Genomic DNA, 13,417 nt, shown 5'->3' with positions numbered 1-13,417 from the left:
GCTACCAGAACATAAAACACAGCAACTGCAATGTCCTTGGATGTTAAAGGATCAGAGCAACACCACAAAAACAAGAGAGTGCAAGCAGGACTTAAACGTGGAGATTTTATCGGTCTGTTCACATCTAATATTTCCACTCAGGACTTTTTAGGACTCATCCGTCCTAAAAAGTACAATGGAGGGTATAAAACTTTCCATCCCTCATTGATAATAGTCTGAAACTCTTAGGATATCTTGGGTTTGAAGTCCTATGCACTGTGCACAAGATCAAAAGAAAACATTTTGCAATGTTTAAGACCGGCAGATGCCAGAGCAAATAATTTCTTCTTCCAGTGAAAGTACACAGCAGCTCACTACACAGTAGTATAAAGCTAAAATATGCATATCAACAAACATGGGAAGTACTTGGATGTGTTTAAGCGCGATTCAAAACCTTCAGTCTCAAACCCAAATGCCTCATTTCTGCTACTTTGCATAAAAAACACGCAATTAATTTACATAGCATGCTCTGATTTCCTCATTTATTTCGATTGTCTCAAGAAAGCTGCACTGGTGGTAAATAGCAGCCATTTAGAAGAGGTAGATGAGCTCAGCCACGTGTGACTCCTTCACACAGTATCAGTCCAAATCATCAGAAATAGCAACACCACCTATTTTCTTCCTTCTACCCCTCCACTGTCCCACATCAAGGAAAAAACTGGGCGGGGGGGGACAGGACACACACAAACAGAATAAAACCTCTAAAGTTCCACTGTTATCTTACATCCCTATTCAATTTACCATCATTGTAGGGTCTCCACCCCGGGAAATGTTCAATATTCAACTGGTTATGGGCCTGAGCAAGCTGTCCTTTGTGGATATGCTTTGAGAAAGAGCTTTGGCTAGAAAAATCTGGAGAGCCCTTCCAAACAAAATTACTCTTTAAGGGTGCAGGGCAAACCCCATTCCAACATGCCACAACAGCCTTCAGAGTGTCCAGCCCAAGGCCTAAGCTATGACTGTACGGACTGGAGCACTGCACATCCACAGACTGTGATCATCCGCACATAGAACAGATAGGGAGGAAGGGAACAGAGGTTCAGCAGGCTCCGTAGGCAAGCGCTGGATGAGTGTCATGCAATGTTAAAGCCATTACAAAGCACGACTGATGATTTTACGGAGTAGCAAGCAGGTACACGCAGCTTCTGTTTGGAAGAGTACAGACCCTCCAAAGAAAGGTCTTACATCCCCACAGATGTGAAATGCCTGTGGTTATCACCTCACGGATCCTGCTGCACCTTCAAAGGCAAAGCATGTCACACATGCTCCTGTCCCACGAGTTGCACTGGTGTGCACCCTCACACCGTTTTCTTTCTAAAGCATAAGTTGGTGCACACTGGAAAGGAGCTATGTTCCAAAAAACAGCCTTGTCTTGGTGTTAAAGACAGATAGTCAAGAACAAAGCACGTTTATCAGAAGCTTGGTCATTCAGACACTTTTATCTTATTAGGTCAGGTTCACCACTAAAATGCAAGCACATTTCAGTATAGAGGGGGACTACAAAATGGCCACTGCAACTGCACTCTGATATAGTCAGGGTGCGGAGTCCCAGCAACAGACATCACAGATCTATCTTAAATTATATCCTACTAGCCCAAGACCTTCAGAACCATATTACAGGGCAATTACAATAAAACTAGCTACATGAAAGAAAGAAAAATAATAACTGAGCATCACCCTCTTTCACCCATTCTTCTGCCACGCCTGGAAACAGATAATCTCTTTCACTCCCATCATTAGCCTATGAAATAAATAACACAAAAGAAATTATTCTTTGTTACCTACTGTCAGGACTTCAGAAACGCGCTTGCCTCCTTTGTAGTCTAACTTCTTCCATTCCCATTCAAATCAAATTGACTTTAGCTTCACTTCCCCTGCTTTTCAGGGGCTTCCACTGGCCTCGTATCCAGAAGTGACTACCGCGCACCCAACAGGGGCCTGACGCGTACTCTTAAAACAATCGCTTACCTTTCCTCTTTTTCCCATGTTTTCAAACTGAATGTCCCCAAAGGCATCAGTAGGAAGTTCCTTAGTGTGCTTCTTGTAATTCCATTTTTCATTGGTATTAATCTGAGTGCCCTCTATGTGTTGATTTTCAGGGTACCCACATTTACATAAGTTGCCCCTAAAAGAAGAGCGAATAGGCATGAAACCCCACCGTTATCATCCTGAGCACAGAAAAGTAAGCTCTGACATGTTTAAGAACAACAGACAGACTATTTTCACAGCTGAAATCACCTTCAAAACTTCTGCTCGGTCAGGACATTTCCAAGAAGTGTTATTTTGCAGCAAACTTGGAGCCAGTAGAATACAGGGTGCCTACCGCAGCAGTCACATCATGTGCAAAGTCTTCGAGCGGGGTTGTACAAACACAAGAAGCCATGCAGCATCGAGCGGGGTTGTACAAACACAAGAAGCCATGCAGCAGGTGGAGCTACGGAACCAGTTGTGCATGGGATTCTACTTGGGATTTGCTAAGTGACAAATTGACCGCTAAGAGGAACCAACTCTCAGCTGAGACCAGCACCTAATCATGCTTCCTACTCCTATAATCTGCTTCTTCCTGGCACCAGGCAATGGAGTGGAGCACGTCTCAGGAACCAGTCTGTGCTGAGAGATGAGCCTGACGCTTCTGGATGGGCCTTACCTATGTGACCTCTGTCATTATCGCATATCGAGTTAGATCACCAGCAGCTTAATTTAAAAGCCTACAACTGTGCACAGAAACGAAGAAAACGCACCAGAACTTGGCATCAGACACCACCAGAAGTGACCCCATCTGCTGCTAACCTGATGTGTACAAATAGTTTCTTTCCCTTTTTGTGCTCTCAACCAGATATGAAGAATTCTCGAAGATGATTAGTAAGTGTCATCGCTTTCCATACAAACCCAGGGCTTGACTGGTGTCTAAGGACGCCTAAGACATTCACATCAAGTGGGAACGGACATCTGGTTTCTGAGCAGACTTTGCAGGCAGTTTGCTGTGTTCCTAGCACACTTCCCCTACCACCACCCCTGCCCACTGCAAGGCATGGAGTTCAGTCACTACCGATGCCCCCCTCACCAACACTGAAACTGCATCAAGGGGAGGAAGAATCTGCACTTTGGTTGCACAGGTCTAGTTGGGAAAGCTAGGAGAACTCTTTTCCTAGGAAAAGCTACAACACAGACCATGAAATCTTGTGCGTACCCGTATCCCTGCTTCCTCAGAGGGCATGGAGAAAGGGTCCTTGCTTATGAAAAGGCAGGGTTGACTGAGAACTGCAGTCAGCCAAGTACAGTAAGCACTGGCAACAGCAACAGGCGGGAGGAAGTGTGGCCCCTACGGTCTATGTTAACAAGCAACATCACGTAAACACTTGCACAATGTTAATTTTCGCTAGCTAACAACACAAAAAAAAGTAGGTGAGGGACAAAGCAAGAAGAACAATGCTATTAACAGCATTGTGCAGTTTAGGAATATAGAGTGGGGAAAAAAATGCATCAGCCCAAAAGGATTAAAATGAGGATATTATTAATTTGTGGGCTTACGGTGACCTTTATAGTTAGGTTGCAGACTGCAAACATGAGATTGAGTAATGCCTCCTCTGAAGACTGCTGTATAGCTAAGTCACAGCATGTATCTCTGAAGGAGAGAAAACTTGTATGGTTTCTTCTACTCAACTGTAGCTTGCAAATAAAACCAGATTACCTTAAAAATAGGTAGACAAAAAAATCCCAGCAAGTTATAAATTATGACTTGCAATCCTTTTCCCAGTGGGCTTGTAGGAAGAGAAGCTGGTAAGAACCAGCTCTCCATCCTTTGTTGGTCCTTTGCCAGACATCCCATTTTAGATGGCAGAAGAGGACCCTAAGTAAGACTTTCTGAAATAAGACTAATTTCCCTCCCTCTCTCTCTCTAAGGCATTTTTCCTCCCAGCTTTAAAGGAGAATGGAGTTTCTGAGAGCCCTGAGAGCTCTGTATTAGGACTTCTGCAGCAGCTGCATTTGTTTGATCACTTTTCTCCTGAGATTATAAAAAAAAAAAAAAAAAACAAAAAAACCAACCACAATCCAAAACACAAAAGCAATGTCACAGTCCTCAAATTTACCTTGCATAAGAACTTGTGCCTGAATACGGAGCAAGCATAATATTCTGTCTTAAGAGAACATCAGCCTGAGCAAAACCTACTGGCTGTATCTCTTTGCTGAAGGCTTGTGCATGGAATTTGTGAGTTGGGTTTAAAATGAAAAAGTTAAATTAGGCAAAGCTCTGATACATACATACATAGTTATACATCGATACCAGTGCTGCTACTGCATCCCTAAAAGTATTTATACACTGCCACAATTATGCTTCGTATAGGGAAATTGTATTAAAGCCCTTTGAGAGAGCTGCTGGAAGGTACGCCGACAGAGCTAGCGTGAAGGTCAGGCCCTTAAGTTTTGCATCAAGTTAGTTGTGGAGTAGCTCAAACTGATACATTTCCAGTTTTCACACAAACTCCTGACAGTCTAGAGCAGTGGTCTCCAAATTGGGGCGGAGCATTAAATAAACTTTAAAAAAAAAAAAAAATAGTGTTTATTTCATCTTTGTCTCATCGTTTTTTAATTGCTATTTTTTGTGTATGTTTTATAATGTACATAATATTAGAACAGTAGTAGATGTATATAGTTTGTAAATAAACATATATTGACGGGTATGCTCAAAATTTTTGTACCGATGGGGTGTGCAATCAAAATAGTTCAGAGCCCGTTGGTCTAGAGCTGGGAGAAACACTCCAGGGTACATGTCTGACCACCAGACTTCCAGGTTTTTTGACCATAATTGCAGAACAACCCAGGCATATGCGAACAAGCCAAACAAGCAGTGACAATGAAAGGAGTTGTACAAGCAAGACTGAGGTGAGGTTGCACTGCTAGATTCAGACTTTTAACTAAAAAAAAAGTTTGCTCCAGGCTGAACGCCTGCCACACGGCATAGCAGGCAGAAATACCCTCAGCTCCCAGCCCCCCAGCACCTGGAAAACAAGAGAAAAATATCTGCTTACATTGACTTGGTGTCTTTTGTAAAAAAGACACATTCTCTCTTCTTAAAGTTTTCTTGGATGAAGTTGACCAAATCCTTGAAAATAATTTTAAAAACATTTACTTCTGGTAACGCATATAACTGAAGAAACCTCAGTAACAGCATGATAAGTTTAAACACAAGGAAAACGGGTACAAATTCCTAAGTCGCCTTTCTCAAAGTGGATGGTGGGGAGCAACTAGAAAGCATTGATGGGAGCTGACTGGACAAAAAAAGACTACTAAAAATCACATAAAGGCATTCAAAAAAACATGTGATATCAATATTTTTATATCTCTCAAACACAAAATATACTACAGAGGCAAAAGGAACGGCATTCTCCTCCAAAAAAATATAATAATCTTGAACAGCAGAACTGATTTGATATCTGAAGACCGGCTGGAGAGCCTACTTTTTTAATTTCAACTTTTAATCCAAAAGACCCACATAGAAAACATGGTACTTGAATTCAGTGGCACGATACGGTTAGCTGTAGACTACAGAGCCTTTCTATTTGCAAACACCACCATGTTTCCAAATAACTTGCAGCACTGCCAATATTTTTCGAACAGTGGTTAGCTCTGGTCTAGATACTGCTTAAAAGACTATGGCAAACACTGTTTCTTCCCAAGGGGAAAAAAACCAAAAAACCAAAAAAAAACACACCCAAAGCAAAAAAATCAAACATTAACATCCTTTTGGGTAGGGGCCACTTTAATTCAACTCAAATAGACCATAGCAGGAGCCCAGAATGACTGAAGTCATGCTTTATGTGAGCTCAGTGGAATACAAAGTCTCCTCAGCTTGTATGACCATGAACTCTGGTATTAAGCTTGAAACTCCACAAGTGTAAGCAAAGCTCTAAAATTTGGGAGATGCAAATTCATTCCTAACCTGCCTCTGCAAGTCAGGAAAGCAAAAAAAGTTTCTCACTTGTGGAGAAAAGTTTGGAGGTTTGGCTTTTTGTTGTTGTTTTTAAGCCCAGTTTGGATTTGCAAGCCAAGATTTAGCTTGCGATGAAAGATGGAAAGGGAAGACATACAGCTACAGGTAAGTTTACCATTTTGACAGAACACTTGTCGTTAAACAGCAGTTAGAGGAAGTCATTCCAAGTGGGAAAGCATTCTTTAAAAAGGACTACAGTATCCAAAACGAAGAAAATGGAAGGGAATATATTTAGCCAGCAAAAGCCAGGATGAGACCAAAAGAGACACACAAGACCAAAAAACTAAAAAGGAGGGGGAGCCACTTGCTAAAGACCTAAGAGCTAGTCATTAGGCCTCTTTGGAGCCCATCAGAAGCAAGAAATCTGCCAGACAATCCCTGTGATCAGCAAATGATTGAGGCTTTTCAAGGGATGTTTAACATAATTATATGTTGTCTGCCTTTGCCGTCAAGTTTCCTTAAGAGGTTGGGGTTCTTCTTTACAGAGACAGAGGATTTGTCTCTAACTGAAATGTGAAATAGGATTTTAAACCAGAAGTGACTAAGGATGTACAATAAAGAGTTAGATGGATCAAAAGGAATGCATTACATCCTTAGACTTTCACCTTGTCAACAAAGCCCTGCTTCTGCTTGAAGGGAAACTTCTCATTAAAGGAGAACTGATAAATCAACCATCCTTCTCCTGACATGACCTAATTCACAATCCCTGGGACCCACTCCCAAGAGAACACCCAAGCTGACCAAGGATGTACCAGATACTCACAGCATCACTGGAGGACACATCTATGCTGCGAGACATGCTGGAATAGAGGAGTCTGGAACTCTCAAAATTGCCATTTCTTCGGTGTCGCATGGTGCCCATGGAAACCTGAAAGAGCACAGCAGAGGGGGACTCGAAGGAGCAATGGTAATTTCTTTCACTAGATAAAAGCCAGCAAGGACACTTAGTGCCCTAGGAAAGCAAAGGAGAGGTTATTCAAACCCAGCATAAAGAATTAGGAAATGATTCCTAAAATGTGAAACCAACATTCAGAGATTTTTTTTCCTCTTATTTCATACCACAAAGATACTTTCCTTTTTCTTTCCCCACCCCAAAAAGAAAACCAAGTCAACACGCTTTGAGAAAAGAACATACCTTATATGCCATCCCATTCAACTGACTTAACTCTTTCCCTTCCAATCTCTGATGGGCATGCTGAGGAACCCGTGCTATTCAGTGTTTATATGCAATAAGTAGTCCCTAATCCAATGTACTTACATATTAAAGGAGATATTAAAAAGAAACATTTCAAGCACAGAGAAAACAAACTTCAGTGTAAAAAGAAGTTGTTCTGGCAGTCCAGCAGAAGCTTAGAGTCGATGCAGCACCTGAACACCAACCCCTCAGGTCTCTGCCCGCTCCTGTAACAAGGATAGTTAACACGTGCAACCTGAAGAGTAAGTGGATTTAAAGTTTGTGGGATCCAAAAGTTAACAAGTCACACTTGGAAGCAAACACACTCCAGTTGCCTTCTAGAGCAGATACCTGTATCGACCTCACTGTCTTTGAAGGAGCATTACTTCATTTGCACCAAGGCACAAAACAAAATTTTATTTATTCTACGAGTGAATTCTTCAATTCCCTTCATGTTACTTTGCAAAATAATATTGGTCTTTTCCTGAAAGGAAGGCTGGCAGCCAGCTAACATGGCGAGCTCAAATTCTACTGCTCCTTCCAACACTCTTCTCTCCTGCCTTTTCCTCTCGCTCTGTACACTAGACTTGCCTCTTGGGTCATCCTGCCACCTTATGGCAAAGAGCATCCCTCCCAGACACCGGAACACACATTCTCCAGCTCTGATGAAGCATCCCCCTGTAAATATATCACTTCCGAAACCCAAAACCTAGCAATTTACTTGGAGCACTCAACTAAGTAGGAATGGCACAGGCAGGGGGAAGCTGTAGTCATAAATAGAACAAAGGAGCATAATGTGAGCAACTCCCAAAGCAGGAAAGAAAAGGCAAGTTTCCACAAAAACATGTATATTTATACTTCACGGTTATTTTAAAAATACTTTGGAAAACATTTCATGTTTAGGGGGAGCGTGATTGACTCAGTGTTGTTTACACAGCTACTTGCCCCAAATTCTTTGGCATGCCTGGGATATCAGTCACTCTCTTCATCAATATTAAGGGATGGAAGAGTATGGAAAAATCCCTCTACTTCCTTCCCATCTTCTGCATGCAACAGGATTGATTTAAGCACACGAAAAGGCAGAAGGCTGGAAAGTGCATTTCATCATATTGCAACCTGAGTAATTGGCACAGTGCAGTTGTCCTCAGCTTTGGAAGTTGTTTAAGTCTCATTCGGTACTGATTTAAGAAAGTAGGATGCCTAAAAAGGTACCTGCACTCAATTCAGGCACAGGTTTTAATTCGATCACATAGAAACCAGTACCTATGGAAAGGTGGTGATCACCAAAACCTTGGAGGAACAAATGGGCTCAGGGATAGGACAAGAGGAAATGGGCACAAACTTGAATAGAAGAAGTTCCACCTAAACACGAGGAGGAACTTCTTTCCTGTGAGGGTGGCAGAGCCCTGGGAGAGGCTGCCCAGGGAGGTGGTGGAGTCTCCTTCTCTGGAGACATTCCAAACCCACCTGGACACGTTCCTGTGCAACCTGCTCTGGGTGGACCTGCTTTGGCAGAGGAGTTGGACTAGATGATCTCCAGAGGTCCCTTCCAACCCTATATCATTCTGTGATGGAACAGCAATGCCCATCTCTCCAAGAATAGCCAAGAGCACAGTGTTTCAAACAGGGCTGGCATTGTTGTTCCAGAGAGAAGATCCTATTCCAAATGCATGGATCTCTCCAAAGCAAAAGAGGAAAGAAAGGCTATAAAATCTCTGCAAAACATGAAATCAACAGTTAAAAATCTCACCTCAGGTCTCCCAAGACAGCACCGAGCTAGCTTGCATGCCATGCGAGAGTCGTGTAATACCACAATTCAGGCACAAACCTGAAAACCCGGTACACAGTCTGGCTGGTTTCATTACATTTCACATGAACTCCACAAGCACCCGAGTCTCTGAGCCCCACACCACCTCCCACAGACCCCCGCCACGAGGATTCAGGTTTCTCAGCCCAGAGGAATAACAACCAAAAAAGTCAACCCTTCCCTTTGAAACCAAACAGCGTATAATCTCTTCACATCTCTTCTGAACTCATTAGAGAGGAAGCACTCTACGGAGAAGTCCTTCATCTCCTATCATACTCTCTCCCTCGAATTTCAACTTCGAAATACTGATCCAAAAGATCTATGCCATTGAGAGCTCCAGTTGTGCTGGCCTAAGCCTTCCACGTGGGAACTCTTTTCAGCTGTAGATAATTTCAGGCTACCAAGCTATTTCCTCTTTCAGCACTGCAGAAAGGTGCTCACGCTGTTTAATCAAGGAGAAGCTGCAGAAGAAAACAGAGCACACTCCTCCTTGGAAGCTCTTAATCTCCTTTGTGTTAATAACTCTAAGACTTTCCATCTTCAGAGCAAGGATAGAAATCTGGCAAGCTCTGCACCAGATTCAGGAAAAGACTTCCTTCATAGCAAACTTACTAAAACAGCTCGTAACAACAAAACACTAGAAGAAAGCGACCTCCAAAGGGGCTGCTGCTCTGGTCATGCCCTACTTCAGACCTCCAGAAGAGAAACATTGCTGTATTTGCACAGAAACTGCAAGGGTCTGTGGAAGGAGAGCATCTGTTCCTTTAAGGGTTTCTGCTCAGGGCCTTTTCCATGCCAAAAAAAAAGGGGGGGAGGGGGGGGGAGGATAAGAAAAGGAGGAAGCCATAAACAAGAACAAATAGAGAGGAAAACCTGACTGACAGACAGGCAGGAAGGGAGGGAGTGATGAGACCCAAACCTCTCAACCACACTAATTGATAAGGGTATGTGGAATGTGGGAACGTTTATTCCAGCGAGGTTATCCGATGGGCCAGGTTTGTCAAATGGGATACTACGGAAAAAGGGGCAGTCATACACAAAATATACAGAGGCTCAAACCTGACAAGCAAACATCATGGAGACAAAGACAAGAAAAAACACCTCAGTCACAGTAATTAATGGATTAGCAAGAAATTTCATGCAAACTGGGACTTTGCGGCCGATAAGGATGCAAACCTGAGGTTCAAGGATGTTGGAGAAGGGCCGGTGGAACGCTGCCAGCTAAGGAGGGGAAGGCAGATGGGGAGGAACAAAGGAGGAATAAGCAGAAAGGGATATAAAAGAGTCCCTTTGCACGTAAAATGGGGCCGGTGTATGCACTTGTCTGGCTGAGCCCTGCCCCTGATCACTGCAGTCTCTGCTATCTTCTTAATAAATTCTTTCTTAACTATCCGGACAGGAGCGCTGGGCAGACAGAGGGGCCGTGGCAGTGCCCAAAGGATCTGCCAAAGTGCATCTGCTTGTGAACCCCAAGAGTGTCGTGTGTATGCCTGCACTAGTGACCTCCTATCTCTGCTGGCTGAATGGGAAGGGCTGTTGAAGAAGCACTTGATTACCATAGTCCAGAGCTCCATTAAAGGAGCATCAAGCACTAGAAGCTTGCCAAAAGCAGTCAAATGACCATTTCTGCTCATTACTTTCCCAAGACCATTTCAGCTCCCATTTCAGGGCCAGTGGAGCCTTGTGCTATGCATCCATTAAGTGAGGTCCGAGGAACCACCCGTGAATCATTTAGGGCCTTGACTAGCATCACTCACGCACTGACAGGTGCAAGACCAAACACAGTGGTTCTGGCTTATAGTCTGGCTTTACCTTCCCCAAGTATGGGACCATCCATTGTCCATCTGTGGGCCTGCCTGGTTTTTCACAAACTCTCCAAACAAGTCCAGGGTCCCGCAGGTAATGGCCCCCTTCCCTCCATGACCTTGACTTCAGAGCAGATCAAGCAGGGCCTGATAAATAAGAAGTCCTCCAACAAAAGACTGGTAGCTCTCACGTTGCGTTTCTAAATAGGGCAAGCCACAGGAAGACAGCTGACCTTGGTGTTGGGGTTATGACAGGTTTCACTCAGCACCCCAAACATCTTAGGATTCCTCCTTCCCTCCCCAGACAGCACACAAGGTTTGCATGTTTTGCCTAGTGCAAGGATGGTTTCCAGGCACGAGCTAGAAGCAGAGAAGCAATTGTCACAGCTCTAGCAGCTCCGCTTCTACAAAGATGTGCTGCCAGAGGAATTTAGATGGCTACAGCCACAAAGGAATCATCCTGTTCTTGTGCAGCGTTACCTTTGGTAACAAAGCAAGACCATGACGACTAAGAGAGTTTGTCCCTAAAAACACCAGATTGTTTAAAATAAAGCAAAAATACACACGCCCACCACACATCATTTATTTAACTCAGCTAAGACTGGCAACTGTGCATCAGGAGACATATTTCCTAATAACCCAGTAAGCAATTCCCATCATTTCATACAATTGACGGTTGGTTTAAAGATGTTTTTAAAGCTGTAATTCAAGATAAAAGTTCCACTGGGGAAATACATTTTGGTCTGGATCTATGCAATGTATTTATTGGCAGTTTTACTTGTTGATTTGTTCAGGAAGTTAACACCGGAAAAGTGGCTACGGACATAACTGTACGGAGAGAAGATTAAAAGGAAACAAGGGCATTAAATTATTCATTCAACAAACTACAGGATTTCAAGTTTTTCTCATTGCATGTGTAAATAATTTACAAAAAAGAACATGCTGCAAACAGACTGAAAAAAGTTAGCGAGAGCACAAAGGAACCCTGAAAACCTTGGACTTATTTTTAAATGTAGGTTTTGAAAAGCTGCATTGATACCTCAGTATTTAGCTGATATTTGTGAGTGAAGCTCATTAAGTCCTCGGGTGTTAGAAATAACAGCAATTGTACATACTTTAAAAGATGTGACACAGCTGCAGTCTATGTAACAGGCAAACACAGTTGATTTTCCATCACATTCCCAACCAAATAAATATATAGGAAGACATTTTTAAAGCACGACTAGTGCATTAAAGCATAACCTTCTTAAACTAACACATTTTGAGAGCAATAACCATTAGATAAACACCAGAATAATCCTCTAAATATAAGACTATTACTGTGACTTCCACAGCACTTGAATGAGCATATTCCAAGGAAATCTTCAGCCTAGAAGTGACTAATGAAAAAAAAAAAAAGAAGTGACAAAAAATAACTAGACTTTAATAAATAGGCTTTTAAACACTCATCTGCAACGGAAAAAGCAAGACTAGCTTCCATTCTCAGAAAGGTTTCAGATAAACCTAACCACTATTTGCATCAACGTAATTCTAGCAACTGGCTTTATGTGAAAGCTCCCAAAAAGAAAAGCACGTTGCCAAACTTGAGATGCACAGCTACCTCAATTTCAGCATATTAAAACCACCCACTCTTAAGTAGAGAAAAAGCAATGCCTAATCACCTACCACTGTGGAGCACTTACCACAGTCTCCAGGATATGCCCCAGCAATCCTACTGAAATCATTACTCAAAGAGGAAGGTTTTGATATATTTCAGCTCGCAAAGCCCCACCTTTTTTTATCTGTGTCACGCTCTCCTTTTAAGGGAGGGCACACGGGAAGAGATAACGCACAGGAGCGAGCAACAGCAGGGTTATTGACCAGCAACGAAGGCAGGCGTAATCGCAGCAGGACACGGGGAGAGCTGCAGGGTTACCTGTAAGAGAAGAGCGATGCTTCTGACCCCCCTGCTGCCAGCGTGCTGAAGAAATCAACCGGCAGCAGCAACGCAGCCAGGTTTACGCAATCAACAGCGCTATTAAAAAGCCAGAAATATAAGAAAATGCTTGTGGGAACAAGTAATTAGTTTTTAATGTATCAAAAGATAATGAAATAGTTCTAAAATCAACACCTATTAATCTAATTCACTACAAGGTGGTTGAAACACTGGTGAGTACAACAGATGATTTGACATCCAATATTTTGGCTCAGCAACTCTCAATTCCTTAATTTTTTGTCTGACGCTCGTTGGTGTAAAGTAATCTTTGGTTTCCTTCTGCCTTTAACTTAAAGCTATTAATTTTGGTAAGATTCATTTCTGTTGCTGTGATATTCACAGTGACTCCCTGGAGATCCAGACTGTTCCCGTTCCACCCTCCTTGAAGAAACCAGAGCCATCTGGTGTGCTGCTGGAGAACCTTCTACATCCCTCTAATTGGACAGATGTCACCACCCCACCAGCTCAAGTGCTCCCCTACAATCCTATTTTACTTTGCACCGCAGCGAATGAGCAGGCAAGGAGAAAATGCATCCAGCTCTGGAGCCATAAGCAATCCAAGAGCAGCAAAGACTAAAGGCCATACTGTTCAAAAGGCTCAAGACAACACGAGTATGAGTGGTAA

The 13,417-nt window shown here is 42.8% G+C and overlaps 1 protein-coding gene across 2 annotated transcripts in view; it reads right to left on the bottom strand.

Moving 5' to 3' along the window:
- The window catches only part of TRPM8 (transient receptor potential cation channel subfamily M member 8), a 47,964-nt gene extending 35,423 nt beyond the window's left edge, over positions 1 to 12,541 (bottom strand). Inside the window, exons 1-4 of one of the 2 annotated variants that reach the window (XM_074146087.1) lie at positions 12,500 to 12,541; positions 6,795 to 6,899; positions 5,070 to 5,143; positions 2,008 to 2,164 (exon numbers count right to left, since the gene is read on the bottom strand). In XM_074146087.1, the coding sequence (XP_074002188.1) occupies positions 2,008 to 2,164; positions 5,070 to 5,143; positions 6,795 to 6,899; positions 12,500 to 12,541 (378 nt within the window). Of the gene's footprint in view, positions 1 to 2,007; positions 2,165 to 5,069; positions 5,144 to 6,794; positions 6,900 to 12,499 lie in introns of those variants that run through there. The other variant, XM_074146089.1, reaches the window with a different exon arrangement.
- Positions 12,542 to 13,417: the final 876 nt, after the last annotated feature.

Source organism: Numenius arquata, chromosome 3, assembly GCF_964106895.1.
Source record: "Numenius arquata chromosome 3, bNumArq3.hap1.1, whole genome shotgun sequence".
NCBI classification, from domain to species: Eukaryota; Metazoa; Chordata; class Aves; order Charadriiformes; family Scolopacidae; genus Numenius; species Numenius arquata.
Note: the sequence above shows the minus strand (reverse complement) of the source record. Positions and strands in the feature narration are given on the sequence as shown.